This window comes from Alternaria alternata (assembly GCF_001642055.1).
Source record: "Alternaria alternata strain SRC1lrK2f unplaced genomic scaffold CC77scaffold_15, whole genome shotgun sequence".
NCBI classification, from domain to species: domain Eukaryota; kingdom Fungi; phylum Ascomycota; class Dothideomycetes; order Pleosporales; family Pleosporaceae; genus Alternaria; species Alternaria alternata.
In genome coordinates, this window is record NW_017306204.1 from 544,809 (window position 1) to 558,381 (window position 13,573).

Here is a 13,573-nt window from a genome sequence, read left to right on the forward strand (position 1 = left end):
TCATGATGATGTGCGCGCGTTGTCCAATAGCCTCGAGGTGATTGACGGCCTGCAGGTCGTGGCTTGGCTTCAAGATGGGTCTACAACACAGCCAAGTCGACGACTCGAGGGTAATGCACAAGACGGCTGGATGTCATAACTCTATGCAGTGTCTGTGCAGGACGGTAGACCCTCGTTCCAGTGTCATGGCTTCCACAGGGCTGCATGCGGGAGCGCGAGCTGGAATCTGGGGGGGGGGGGGGAAAGCACGATGCGCAAGCGAGCCAATGCGCCGTTGCCAGGCGGGCGCTCTTTCCTCCAAGCTGCCGGCGAACTCGTCGATGGTGCCTGAAGCAAGCAGAAGAATAAATTTCTGCCCTGTCTCACCCCTACGAACCCGTAGACACCTACATACCAAACAAACACAGTGTTTGTTTGCTGTCTTGCTTGCTGCTCTTTGATCCGTTGCTCTTACACCCGTCTCCTCGCACCAAAAGTCCGTTCTGTTAGTGGGGCAGACCCTTTAGGAGGAAAACAACACGTGAACTAGGCCTGTCTACGCTCGACCTTCTTTCGCTTCAAATTCCCTCCCTACGACGACCGCCCACCGCAACTTGTACACTCTCTCTGCCTTCCTGCCGCACCACCTTCTGCTTCTCCCGCCACCGCGGCTCTTTAATTCTTTGCAACGCTAGATACCCCGCCTTAAGTCCACGAAGCACCCTTCAGCAATTATGGACATCAACCAGGTGTTGGAGGGGACCTATGCTGCCGGTATGCTTTCTATCTACATTCTTCTAGAAGCTCCACTGACTCTTCTGCAGACGCTAGCATCCGTAACAGCGCCGAGCAGCAGCTCATCCAGGCGGCCGACTCCAACTTTGTAAGTCCCCCCACCGTCAGAAGGCTGCATGTGCTTCCCGAGACATGCTCAGAACACTCCCACTAACGCCTTTCGCTCCAGCCTCAATACCTTACCGTCCTCGGTGGCGAACTCGCAAATGAACAAGCCCAGCCCCAGATCCGACAGGCCGCCGCCCTGGCCCTGAAGAACGCTTTCACCGCCCGCGAGTATGCCCGGTTACGTCAGGTCCAAGAACGATGGCTCAACCTCGACACCCAGATCAAGCAGCAGGTCAAGGAGATGGCCCTGCGTACTCTGGCCACACCAAACAAGAATGTCGGCTCAGCTGCCGCTCAGTTCATCGCCTCCGTCGCCGCTATCGAGATACCCCGCAATCAATGGCCGGAGCTGATGACCACGCTCGTCGAGAGTGTCGGTCAGGGCACCGACGCCCAGAAGCAATCTTCACTTACCACAATTGGTTTTGTTTGTGACACAGACGACGTAGAGCTGAGGGACGCGCTAGCACATCACTCCAACGCTATCTTGACGGCGGTTGTCCAAGGTGCCCGCAAGGAGGAGACCAACAACGACGTCCGTGTAGCGGCCATCAACGCGCTCAGCGACTCGATCGAGTTTGTGCGTTCAAACTTCGACAATGAAGGCGAGCGCAACTACATCATGCAGGTTATCTGCGAGGCCACACAAGCGGAAGACAGCCGCATTCAGCAGGGCTCGTACGGGTGTCTCAACCGCATCATGGGTCTCTACTACGACAAGATGCGCTTCTACATGGAGAAGGCGCTATTTGGCCTTACCATCCAAGGCATGAAGAGCGACGAGGAGGATGTTGCCAAGCTGGCTGTCGAGTTTTGGTGCACCGTCTGCGAGGAGGAAATTGCTATCGAGGACGACAACACACAGGCACAAGCCGAGGGCTCAACCGAGCTCAGGGAGTACTTCAACTTTGCACGAGTTGCCACACAAGAGGTTGTTCCAGTGTTACTAGAGCTACTTGCCAAGCAGGACGAGGATGCCGACGACAACGAATACAACACCTCCCGCGCGGCATACCAATGTCTACAGCTCTGGGCACAATGTGTCGGTAGTGGTGTCATGCCGCCAGTTCTCGCTTTCATCGAGAAGTACATCCGCTCCGAAGACTGGCACTACCGGGATGCGTCCGTTTCCGCCTTCGGTGCCATCATGGAAGGTCCTGAGGAGTCGGTGCTTGACCCGATTGTTAAGCAGGCTCTGCCTACTTTGATCGGAATGATGGACGACCAGAACATCCACGTCAAGGACTCCGCCGCCTACGCTTTGGGCCGTATCTGCGAGGCTGTTCCTAGTGCGCTCGACGCACAGCAGCATCTGCCTCCTCTGATCGGAGCTCTGTTCAACGGTTTGGCCAGCAACCCCAAGATGGCTGCATCCTGCTGTTGGTCGTTGATGAACTTGGCCGACAGGTTCGCAGGAGAGCCCGGATGCCAAACTAACCCATTGTCGCCCCATTTCGCTCAGAGCGTGCAGAGCCTTTTGCAGGTTACCGAGCGAGCTGATGCTGACAACACCCTCCGCACAGCAGCATACGAAGTACTCAACTCCTTTGTCAACAACGCCGCCGGCGACAGTGTTCCTCTAGTCAACGAGCTTTCCAACGTCATTCTAGAGCGCCTGGAGAAGTCTATGGCACTCCAATCTCAGGTTGTCAACGTTGAGGACAAGCTGACTCTCGAAGAGATGCAGACCAGCTTGGCCAGTGTCATCATGGCCATCATCCAGCGATTGGAGAGCGACATTAGGCCCCAATCCGACCGTATTATGCAGGCGCTGCTGAGCCTTCTATCGTCTCTGCCTCCCAAGTCCAGTGTTCCAGACACTGTTTTTGCCGCCATCGGTTCGATCGCGACCGCGCTCGAGGAAGACTTCCAGAAGTACATGGAGGCGTTTTCTCCATTCCTGTACAACGCCTTGAACAACCAGGAAGAGCCTGCGCTCTGCTCCATGGCCATTGGACTGGTGTCCGACATCACCCGATCCCTAGGCGAGAACGTTCAGCCCTTCTGCGATGCGTTCATGAACTCCCTTCTTCACAACCTCCGCAGTCCTCAACTTGGCAACCAGCTTAAGCCGGCTATTCTCCAATGCTTCGGTGATATCGCGCATGCTATTCACGGTGCGTTCGAGACTTACCTAGCTGTCGTTGCTCAGGTGCTACAACAGGCTGGTCAAGTCACGTTGACCACCGAGGGCAACTACGAGATGATTGACTACATCACCTCTCTCCGGGAGGGCATTATGGACGCATGGGACGGATGCATTGTCGCCATGAAGAGCAGCAACAAGAGTGAGTCTTACAATTTATAACGTTGACGACGTACTAATGACCACAGCTCAACTGATCGTTCCTTACCTTGACTCGATTTTCGACCTTCTCCGCACGATTCAACAGGACAGCAACCGCACCGAAGCTCTTCTCCGATCTTCATGCGGTGTTATTGGGTGAGTAAGATTGTTTCTCGCCAGGTTTTATTCTACTAACATCGTCCAGTGATCTTGCAGATGCATTCCCAGCTGGTGATTTCAGGGAGTACTTCCGCCATGAGTTCCTTACCGCAATGGCGAGGGAGACACGTGCAAATGCGGACTTCAGCGGCCGAACACGAGACACCGCTCGATGGGCACGTGAACAGATCAAGCGTCAAGTCGGTACGTCGCTCCGCAACAACCCCTACCTCCGTCCTGGTCCTCTTTAATAGAGTCAATATCCCCATTATATGTATTCCAGCCCACTGACCTCCCTTCCCCAGGCGGCAACCAAGGCGTAATGGCCTGAGTGTCTTGATATCCCTTCCTTCCCCAGCACTGCTTGACCTGTGTGTTGGCCAATATGTTGGATAGCTTCTCTTGTGGAAGTACCATTTAGCATGTGGCTAAAACATAGGTTTTAGCTCTCCCTCGCGTACCCCAGCACCTCGAAGCACAATTCGGAGCCCATCCGTTCGAAGATTGTCGTCGCGCACGGAACGTCGCTTCTATGGAATCATCGGTCTACATCCCTCGCAATCGCCCGGATATTCTTCACAGAGCAACATTGTCAATTTCGTCACGCCTCGTTGGGGAGGGCGAAATTGGCTTGTCGCGATACGACGATGTCACGGGTTCCAGGTATTGGGAGCGGCTTGATGGTATAGAAGGCTATCGTCCAGTCATGGATACGATCTCACGTGTCTGTGGTCACTCTGGCACGTCTTAAATGCTGTCACACACGAGAGATGTCTAGCCCACAGTATCCAGACAACGCGGCACCCCCATCCAATCCACCCCCAATCCCGACACCCATGCGCATCCCCCCCAAACGACCGTCGAACCCGAATCGCGTAGCACCCTCTCCAACCAAATCATGTAGCACCAAAAAGTCTTGTAAGGCAGAGCGCATAGCTACTAGCCAGGAGAATAGATCCTTTCCAGTCCCTTTTTTTGTACACTCACTTTCGGTGGTTTTTTCCATTACCATTTGGAATAGGCGTTCATGCCATGTTGACCTTCAAGTGGTCTCCATTGGTTTTGTGGATATATGCTGGGTTTATAGTTGTAATGATTATTGCTGTATAGACTTGATACTCGAGGCTTGATTGTCGGTCGTGATTGTGATGCTATATTATTCGAGAGGATTTCAGCTCAAAACTGACCAAGGTCGAGTCTAACTAATGTATACAGAATCTGCACTTTCATCACCTCCACCCCAGGTTCTCTTCTACATCGTTCCCGTACAATACAAGTTACACTTGACCTTGACCACCCACCCACTTTTCACTCAGCTCCCACCATCATCCCGATCTCCCCTTCGAACTAACCAAGCGACCAACTCGTGGCTAACCCAACAATGTCGTTCACCAAGCCGCCGCCGCCCAAAAACCACTGCGAAGATCCAGCATCACTGCTGCATACGCTAGACTGTGAACACGTCGTAAAAACCTCTATTTCTTCGTCTTTGTCGCCTACAACCGCCATCTCCGCCACACCAGCAACGACCTCAAAAGCCCCCTGCTCGCCCAACTGTACGAGAAGCATCTACACTTCCAAGCCACAGATCCCACTCTCTTGGCTCAGGCGACGACAGAATCTACATGCACACTTGTTTACGTGTCCTGTTTGTGTTGAAGAATACATTCGTAGCCAGTACGCTCGCTGTCTAGAAGAGCATACTAGGAAGGGTGGCAGGGTGACGGATAACGTAGAAACAAATGTGCAAATTTGGACGTACGAAGCTGTCTTGGAAGCTGTAGAGAGAGGAGGTAGGATTTCTGAGGGGGTTGTCGGAGTCTTTCGGATCAAATATTTGGAAGGGTTTAGGTCGTTGGGACGGGGGCAGAAGAAGGATGGAGGATATGAAACGTGGGCATTGAGAGGTAGAACGGCCGGAGCATACCGTGAAGGAAAAACACAAACAGTTGTGGATGACAAAGACGCAAGTGAAGAGAGTCTGATCGGTGGAGAGAACAACGATGAAGTCAGGGTTGGGGATGTGGAGATGGAGGACCTGGCCGACCGGGTTACGGATGCAAGAATTGATATTCAGCAAGATCATGCGGTGGATACACTCATGGAGGGTCTTTCGAGATTGTAATTGAACATCATGGGGTAATGCTAGTAGAGAGTGAATTACTGCGCTATGTACAGCATACACAATTTGCACCGAAAGGGTAGTGATGACAATGGAGAAGGACACAGCGCAAAGATCTGGCATCCGATGAGCACCCTTGTAGAGAACGTACCTACCTAATCCACTTTCTGTAGAATCATCCTTAAGCTCTACTGGTTAACGTCAACTGGTTACCTGCGCCAAACTTGCGTGCCTGTGTGGGCCTTCCAGACAAGATGACTCCATTCTTCCTTACTTTACCCTTAAGCTAGAAGAATGGACCTTGAAATCAAGCAAGAGATGTCATGCAAACACATTGACATGACATCCACTCGAGCCAGGGAATTACCTTGGCGCACCACTGTGGTAGCTACCAATTCCCACCGTCTGTCAAGGTATCACACGCTTGTGTTATGTTTATCGCGACGCCATGCGTCGCATCCGAATTTAAGCAAGCTTGAACTAACTCTTCCTGACGTTAAGCACGATAGCTATTCACGACGCAGCAGTGGCGCGAAGAAGAGAATGGAGGTTCGAAAGTCCTAGTTAGCTACAAGGCATTGATGCGATCGAAACCTATCACGACGTCAGGCGAAGAATGGTCAGCAATGGAGAGAGGGTCAAACCACAGCCAAATCACTCCAGAGTATGCCCATACTCTAAATCAAGGCCAAGGCAACGAGGAATCTAAAACACATGATTATTGACAGACAAGTCATCCAGGGAGAGGAAGAGACGAGCTGGTCCTATGTGCTATTAGCAGCCATAAATCCTCCGCTTCCTGATCCATGCTGATGGTGTGTGACAGTCTGTGAGTAACCTGGAGACCAACGTGAGATCTGAACAAGGCCGTGTTCCTCGACAGACGTACCGAAGCAAGCAATAGTCCACCAACTTGTCACCCATCGTCTGCCTAAACAACCTTGTTGATTATCCACCCAGACATTATCGTCCCAATATCCACCGAAATTTCCATAGTACCTCTGAACGCTTATTTATCCTTCATGTGTTGGTAACAACGCAGCCTCCACCACTGGAAGCACCGCACGTTGCATGTTTTCGCTAGCACGACACAAAGGCCGGTACCCAAGAAATGAAGAAGAAAGAAAAGAGAGCCGTACCATACCGTCAACGCCATGCATGCGTACCGAAGGTGTAAGACTGTGCCGTGATAGTAACCGTAAGAGTGAACCAAGAGAATGAGCCGTGTAGAAACCGTATGAGCCCATGGGGTATGCTGTACACATGAGTGATTGGGTATGCCCAGCAGCAGTACCTACCACATATCTCATGACAGTTGTAACGTACCAATCGCTTAGAACCTGCTTGCAGCAGCACCCCAAAGGGAGTTATAGATCTTATCGACAACGTACGAGGCGCGGATAGTGCGGCTGTTGAACGTGCGACCATTAAGACCTTGGAGAGCCTTCTCACCACCAGAGACGGAGTCAAACTTAACAAAGACGTCTCCTTCGCTGTTGGCATCAACAGCAATATGAACGACCTTGCCGTACTTCTTGTCGCACTCAGCCTTGATCTCGACTTCAAGGTCCTTGACCCAATTGTCGCCCCAGTTGCGTTGTTCCTCGTCAGCATCGAAGACGTTCTCGATCTTAACGCATTTGGAAGCCATGGGAGTGGCGGGGGCGGGGGCAGCAGGCTTGCGAGTGGTAGGTGTAGGCATGGCAGACTGACTGCCCTGCTTGGAGTCGGGGACGTCGCGGCGAGCGAGAGCATCCATGAGTCTGCTGCGGTCATAAGTCTTGTAGTTAACTCCTGCGACATCAGTGTCATCAAGCGCAGAGGCTCCGCTGACACCGCGGTCGTCCTTGCTGTGGGTACGGTCGAAGACACCACCGGAACCACCAGCATAGGCGCCTCGGCCACCGGCACCACTGAAAGCAGAGCCCTGGTAGGATTGTGCTTGTTGAGTGAAAGTACGTAGGAGGTTGGCGGTCGATTCTGGGGTAAATTTGTCATTGCCGAGACCGACGCGAATCTGGCGGCCAGCGAGCTCGAAACCGTTCATCTCTGCGAGAGCATTCTTAGCGTGCGAAGGATCAACGAATCTAAGATGTGTTAGCCATGATAGCATGCAGGGTGGACGTGTGAACAACTTACTGAACGAAACCATATCCCTTGGATCGGCCAGGATTCATCTCATCGCGCTGGAGGATGACCTGCTCAAGCTCACCGAAAGGCTCGAAGATCTCCTGGAGATCCTTCTCGGTGACACTGAAGTGTATGTTGCCAACGTAGAGACGGTGGAAAGGGGCGCCGTTGGCACCGGGGGCAGCACCACCCTCAGAGGGACGAGCAGCACGGTTCTTCTCTGCTTCAGTAAGCTGGGCAATGATGGGAACACCCTTCAGTTTCTGGCCAGTCAGCTCCAGTGCTTGGGGAACAGACGCTTCATCCTTGAACTCAACGTAGCCGACGCTAGAAGGACTGTCAGCATGCTTGTCTGGGTCGTAGTGAAGCAAGTACTTACCCCTTGGACCGGCCAGTGACTCGGTCCTTGACGATCTGAGCTTCGACAACAGGGCCAACCCTCTCGAAGAAGGTGCGCAAGTGGCGGGTCTCAGCGCGCTGAGAGATCTGCTGGACGAAGATGGTGCGCTTGTCGCGGTCGTCTTCGGTGACCTCGGGCTCGGGCGGGGTGGCATTGCGACGGCTGTTGCGGCGCTCATCACCACCGTTGCGGGGACGGCGGTCGCGCGACCTATCGCGGTACCTATCGTTGCCACGGTCGCGAGGGGAGCGGGAACGCGGACGACCTCCACCGCTATAGAAGTCGCCTCCACGGTCACGGCCTCCACGACCTCCACGGCGGTCGCGCGAGCTGCTGCGGCGGGGCCTATCACGGTCTTCATCTGTGTCAGCACCTTTGCTTGAACGAGGACGGCTTCCGTCTCTTCGGCGGTGGTCTCTGTCGCGGCTTCGTCGCCGGTCTCCATTGGACTCACGATGACGGTCCCCACGGTCTCGGCTCCTATCGCGACGGTCTCGGCGGTCTGAATGGCGGTCGTCGCGGCGGCTGTCGGTGTCGCGCGCCTCGCTGCTGGCGGTGCGCTCGGCGTCCTTCATCTCGACCTCGCGGGCCGTCTCCTCGAGGAGGGCTTCGACTGCGGCCTGGGTAGACATGTCGGTGGCGGTTTCCTAGCTCTCGATAAGTGTAGCTGGTAGGAAGTGATGCGCGATGTCACTGCAAAAGGCGATGTGTTGTTGTTGATGGCGAGCACGGGCTCAAGTATTGATTCAATTGCGATATCGAACGGACGTAGTAGATGTCACTGCGGACGATTTCCGTAAGACCTCTTGAGTGAACTGCACTCGACAAATGTGTGCTTGATTGAAGCTTTGTGGATGCCGTTCAGTTGTTAGTAGGTGGGTGAGGTGGAGAGCGGAGGGATGGCCTAGGCGTCGCAACTTGAAAAGTTGGAGAGGGGTCTTGGCAAGAGCCTCGCATGACTAATCGGGAAGCTGCAGGCAACGATTCACGTGCACAGCAAAGTGCTGAAGAGGAGCAGTGACTGAGGAATCATAAGATTGTTGGCATTACTATTATATAGGGTAGTGTGTCATGAATATATCTGCAAACATCAAGCTGCTTGGACCCAAAATGGTCTCGCAGACGCACTAAACGCCTTCTCGCAATGCTGGTCTTGACAACGTAGTGACAGGTGGGTGTCTGATAACAAAAGTCTAATAGGAACCTCATCAATTTAGCTCGACTTGATGACCTTGGAAGGTCCCATCTCGAGCTCAGTGCCGAAGATGCGGTCCCAGAAGCGGCTCGTGACACCGAAACCGTTCTGGTAGTCTGCGAAGTGATGCGCGAGGTGGTACTTCTTCAATTGTTGGTAGTAAGGGGGTAGCCTTTGAGATGTTAGTGAGGTTCTTGAACGTAACTTTTGCGTATACATACTTCTGGTGGTGGAGGAAGTAGTGTGTCATGTCGTAGCAGGTGTATCCAAAGATACCACCGCAGTAAGCAGCCAAAGCAGCGTACCAGTTCCAAAAGATGACTGCGTGTGCAAATTTCCAGAAAGGCGCCGCGAGGACGACGAAGAGCGTAGGTGGCATGACGAGCCTGTACCTGTCCATGGGAAGGTAGTGGTGGATGCCGTGAAGGAGGAAGTGCAGGGTGATAGCGAAGCGGTTGTCGGGAAGGTGGCTGCTTGTTGTTAGAACATGTTGGATGTGTGAGAGGCAGAGAACTTACTCATCGAGATGGAACAAGCACCTGTGCAGAACGTATTCGATAATGGTCCAGAAACCCAGCCCAAAAGCCCAGTATCCCGCCAGTTCCATGGTAGATGACAGTCCACCGAACGCTACAGCTGTTCCGACTGCAACGCAAGGCCACCACAGTGATGGTACGATCCACCATGGCGTCTTGCTAAGCGGCTCCAAGAAGTTACCGAACAATGGCGCAGAGTCGCCTCCCTTGTAGTGACGCGGTCGGTGCACTTGCTCTAGGTAAAAGTCTTTGCTGAAGCCACCGAAGAAGACCTGCATCAAGAGCGGCTTGTTCAGGTCCAGGAACTTGTGCTGCTTGTAGTCCATGGTGGGGTCAGTCTCTTTGGAGAGGTCTTCCGCAGACGACATGCCGGTTGCGGCGTACAGCGGCTTGCCGTTCTGTTCCATGCCCTTGAGCTCCAGTGTGCCCACCTCGGTTGGTGGCAGAGGTACAATTTCCGCAGGGTTCGAGCTCTTCACTGCGCCATTGAGGACAGGCTCGGTGGCCATGAAGCCCACAAGGCTCTCTTCAAGGATCTCGTAGGCCGAATCGGAATGTGTGTGAGAGATCTCGTCCTTCAGAATGGCTTCTACGTCCTTGCCAGCGTATTCCAGGATGAACTCGGGACCACCGGGATGGCCCTCAAGGAAGTCGGTGACATCGTAGACCTTGGTGCCAATGGTGACATAGCACGACTCTTCGTTGTTGTGCTTGCGCACCTCGGCGGTCGGAATCGTCGGAAGGGTGCGACCGGGCATGGTGGTGGTTGTCGACATGAACTCTACAGTAAAGGCGGCAGGTTCTTCGCAGTACGTGAACGGAGAGAGGTAATCGTTAAGTAATTATGTGAAGCGGTGTGTAATCCAAAGACAAAGTATCAGCGGTGTGGTGGTCAGCTACAGTTGCGTGGCGACAACAACGCGGAAGCCAGGGATGGAAAACTGTGGCGTGGTAGAACACCAGTTCGGGGTAGAGAAGGAGCGTATAGGGTGGGAGGATGCGCAGAGTATAAACAATACAATGCGCGCGTGTGTGTGCAGAAGACAATATAGCAGTCTGTAAGAGTTCCAGTTATTGTCAGGAGAGCCAAGCCGCATCGCTCGCCTCGCAGATCTCACCACCCGCAGCTAATGTGGCGAGACCGGCATCTTCGCCTTCCCACCTCCGAGACCGAGATGCCACCACGAAATCTCAGTTTGCGGAAAGGAGATGCAATTTCCCTTGGCCTGGAGATTGCCGTGGTAGTTTCTGATTGGGCACGGTCTCTTCTAGCGCTCTTCATGTGCCCATAGTCGGATCACTTTTGTTTCGTCCGAATAAGTGCAGGCAGCACCCTAAATCACATGCGACTTCGCACCGCTTCCATGTGAACGTGCCTCGCGACTACCACACCTACGACGCATTACATCTAAATCTGTTAAAGTATTCGAGCCATTCCACGAAAAGGAAACTCCAAACAGATACCTGGGTGCAGATGTTGCGGCAGTCGACGTAGGCTTCAACAAGAATATCTTCTGTCGTGGACAGAACCGTAGACTTCTTAGTTGTATATGCTACTTCGACATGCATTGCTGTAACAAAGAGGCAAAGTCAAACGCCGGCAGAGTGTTTATCGATTCCCTTGTATGGGGTAAGGTTGCCTTTGGGTGGAACACCAAAAGACATTTCTGCAGCATTGACCAGCTTCAGGTCACCTGAGCGGCTTTACGTGTCCTGGCAAGATATGTATACACGTCGACGATTTCCAACGTCGAACAAGCCACCAACATATCGGCCCGCCGTTTTGAAAGCATTCGCGTGGACGCCAATGACAGGCTGTGAGGCTGCCCGCCAGCCTTGCTGGACCCTTGTCTGCCAGGGGTAGAAAAACGACATTGCGTCACTGGCCGTTACCAAGTCGCGACTCCTTCACAGCATCCAACAGCAGCCAGTCCTTCGATATGTGCCTTGCTTTTGGTACAGGGCCCTGGCCCTTGACCTCACCCCCGTTCCCAGCCTTATCATCAGTACCTCCACAACCTCAAGCACATCTACATACCTCTACGACGACGCTTAACAGGTCTATATCCTCTCATCTTATACCTAGCAACCATTCCCTACTACGAGCACTCGTCCTGTGATTGCGCATCCGCTGTGCGCAGTCGCATCCCGCCATGTCTACTTTCAAGTCCAGCAGGGGTCATACCCGGCCTATAAACCATTATTCTATCGCTCAGCTATGCACCGTATTGTGCCTGAGTGCGTTGCCTATGGCTGACGCTTTCCACCACATGGCACAAAAGGCACCCTGGAAAGCCAATCGGAGAAAACTGGACATCACCCCCTTGTTGGTGACGAACCGTTGTCCCGAGAGCATCTGGCCTGGTATCTCAACGCAGTCCGGTACAGGTCCTGGAGAGAATGGCTTCAAGCTTGAACCTGGGGAGACGAAAAACCAGACTGTGTCAGAGGATTGGCAGGGTCGCGTCTGGGGTAGGACGAATTGTACGTTCAACAGTGACGGCACCGCTGCTGAATCGGGTCGCGGAAAGGCTTGTGGATCCGGCGACTGCAATGGCGCCTTGAATTGTCAAGTCGGGGTATGTTATTACGCTCTATATTGATACACCGCTGACTCAGATGTAGGGGGACGTTCCCGTCTCGCTTGCCGAGTTCACGTTGGATGCTGGGGATGGACATACATACTACGACATCTCGCTTGTCGATGGCTACAACGTCCCCATGGCAATCGTACTCCAGCCGCTCGAGAACGTCACGCTCGATGATATTCCTCCGAACCTCACCAACCCATCCTGCCAAGGCACGGATGGACTGCTAGCTTCCCAAGGCTACAATCCCTATCCCGAATACCCTGACTTCTTACGCACGAATACCTCCTACCCCTTGCCCTTTGATCAGAAGGTCGATAAGAATAAGATCTCTAAATGGTGTCCATGGGATTTGCAACAGAACCCCCCTGAGAAGCCTGGCGATGGCGTATATCCGTATCCTGACGACAACATCCAACGGCCACAGTTCAATCCTTGCTTCTCTGCATGTGCAAAGAACAATCGACCTGAAGACTGCTGTACAGGAGAATACAACTCTGCAAGCGCGTGTAAGCCAAGCGAGTACTCCAAAAACGTCAAGGCAGTCTGTCCTGACGCATACAGCTTTGGTATGTGGTCCCCTCGATATTCAATCAACGGAGTAAGGCTAACAACCAGAACAGCGTTCGATGATCAGACTTCAACCTTCATCATCCCCTCCGGAGCTGGATTCGAAGTGGTCTTCTGTCCCGGTGCGCGTTCGACGACGATCCTCTCAACGAGCCGAGAGGAAATGCTTCAGTTAGCGCAGCAAGGCAGAGTCGACAAACAAGCTACGATGATGATGAAATCCAAGAGTGAAATGGCAAAGAGAAGTGCTGCGTCGAGGATCTCAAAGTTGGGTGGTAATCCATTTGCGTTTGTTTTGGTTGTAGTGGCCGTGACATCAGCTTCACACTTCTGGTAGCAAGACTGTAGTTACGCTTTGTCGTCCATGGGGTTCGGAAGCCCCATTGCTGCTGTTGTTTGTTGGTCGTACGTGGAGCGAGGTGGAAGTCTTGCGGCAGTCCCAGTTTTATACCCCTTCCTCTTTTCTCCAATTGACTCTTAAGCATCTCAATCCAATACTTTCCCCCAGATCATTCCCTCATTGCAGCACAGTCGCATGCAGAGAGGGGTCTGCTATAGGCCACATGTTGGTGAGCGACCAAATGCATGACCAGGTAGTGGTGCGGCAGAATTCGTGTTGTCAGATTTAAGACCTGCGCCTTCCGGGTAACCGGAAGCTGCTTAAGGTGCTGTTGGTAAGGTACCAGGTAAGATTTTACAAAGCG

General features: G+C 53.1%; 6 protein-coding genes across 6 annotated transcripts; 4 read left to right on the plus strand and 2 right to left on the minus strand.

Annotated features, from left to right (window-relative positions):
* The first annotated feature begins 320 nt into the window (after window positions 1-320).
* On the plus strand, window positions 321-3,636 carry CC77DRAFT_1022173 (ARM repeat-containing protein). The gene is made up of 5 exons (XM_018525409.1): window positions 321-753; window positions 804-862; window positions 944-3,170; window positions 3,217-3,325; window positions 3,375-3,636. Exons 1-5 carry the CDS (start codon window positions 714-716, stop codon window positions 3,577-3,579), a joined length of 2,640 nt encoding a protein of 879 aa, XP_018384048.1. The 5' UTR covers window positions 321-713; the 3' UTR covers window positions 3,580-3,636.
* A 223-nt stretch (window positions 3,637-3,859) lies between these two features.
* On the plus strand, window positions 3,860-4,498 carry CC77DRAFT_203117 (hypothetical protein). Its single transcript, XM_018530615.1, has one exon. The coding sequence runs from the start codon at window positions 4,099-4,101 to the stop codon at window positions 4,456-4,458; it is 360 nt and encodes a 119-aa protein (XP_018384049.1). The 5' UTR covers window positions 3,860-4,098; the 3' UTR covers window positions 4,459-4,498.
* Window positions 4,499-4,556: 58 nt separating this feature from the next.
* Window positions 4,557-5,453, plus strand: CC77DRAFT_1073558 (hypothetical protein; the record flags this gene model as incomplete). Its single annotated transcript, XM_018529190.1, has 1 exon — window positions 4,557-5,453. Exon 1 carries the CDS (start codon window positions 4,710-4,712, stop codon window positions 5,451-5,453), a length of 744 nt encoding a protein of 247 aa, XP_018384050.1. The 5' UTR covers window positions 4,557-4,709.
* Window positions 5,454-6,337: 884 nt separating this feature from the next.
* Window positions 6,338-8,811, minus strand: CC77DRAFT_1022176 (splicing factor, CC1-like protein). Its single transcript, XM_018525410.1, has 3 exons — window positions 7,960-8,811; window positions 7,590-7,907; window positions 6,338-7,537 (listed from the first exon to the last, which is right to left on the minus strand). The coding sequence occupies exons 1-3, from the start codon at window positions 8,610-8,612 to the stop codon at window positions 6,784-6,786; spliced, it is 1,725 nt and encodes a 574-aa protein (XP_018384051.1). The 5' UTR covers window positions 8,613-8,811; the 3' UTR covers window positions 6,338-6,783.
* A 382-nt stretch (window positions 8,812-9,193) lies between these two features.
* CC77DRAFT_1010553 (Inositolphosphorylceramide-B hydroxylase) lies at window positions 9,194-10,469 on the minus strand (the record flags this gene model as incomplete). Its single annotated transcript, XM_018523655.1, has 3 exons — window positions 9,194-9,347; window positions 9,397-9,645; window positions 9,694-10,469. The coding sequence occupies 3 exons, from the start codon at window positions 10,467-10,469 to the stop codon at window positions 9,194-9,196; spliced, it is 1,179 nt and encodes a 392-aa protein (XP_018384052.1).
* Window positions 10,470-11,981: 1,512 nt separating this feature from the next.
* CC77DRAFT_1032700 (Osmotin, thaumatin-like protein) lies at window positions 11,982-13,206 on the plus strand (the record flags this gene model as incomplete). Its single annotated transcript, XM_018526759.1, has 3 exons — window positions 11,982-12,290; window positions 12,337-12,868; window positions 12,923-13,206. 3 exons carry the CDS (start codon window positions 11,982-11,984, stop codon window positions 13,204-13,206), a joined length of 1,125 nt encoding a protein of 374 aa, XP_018384053.1.
* Window positions 13,207-13,573: the final 367 nt, after the last annotated feature.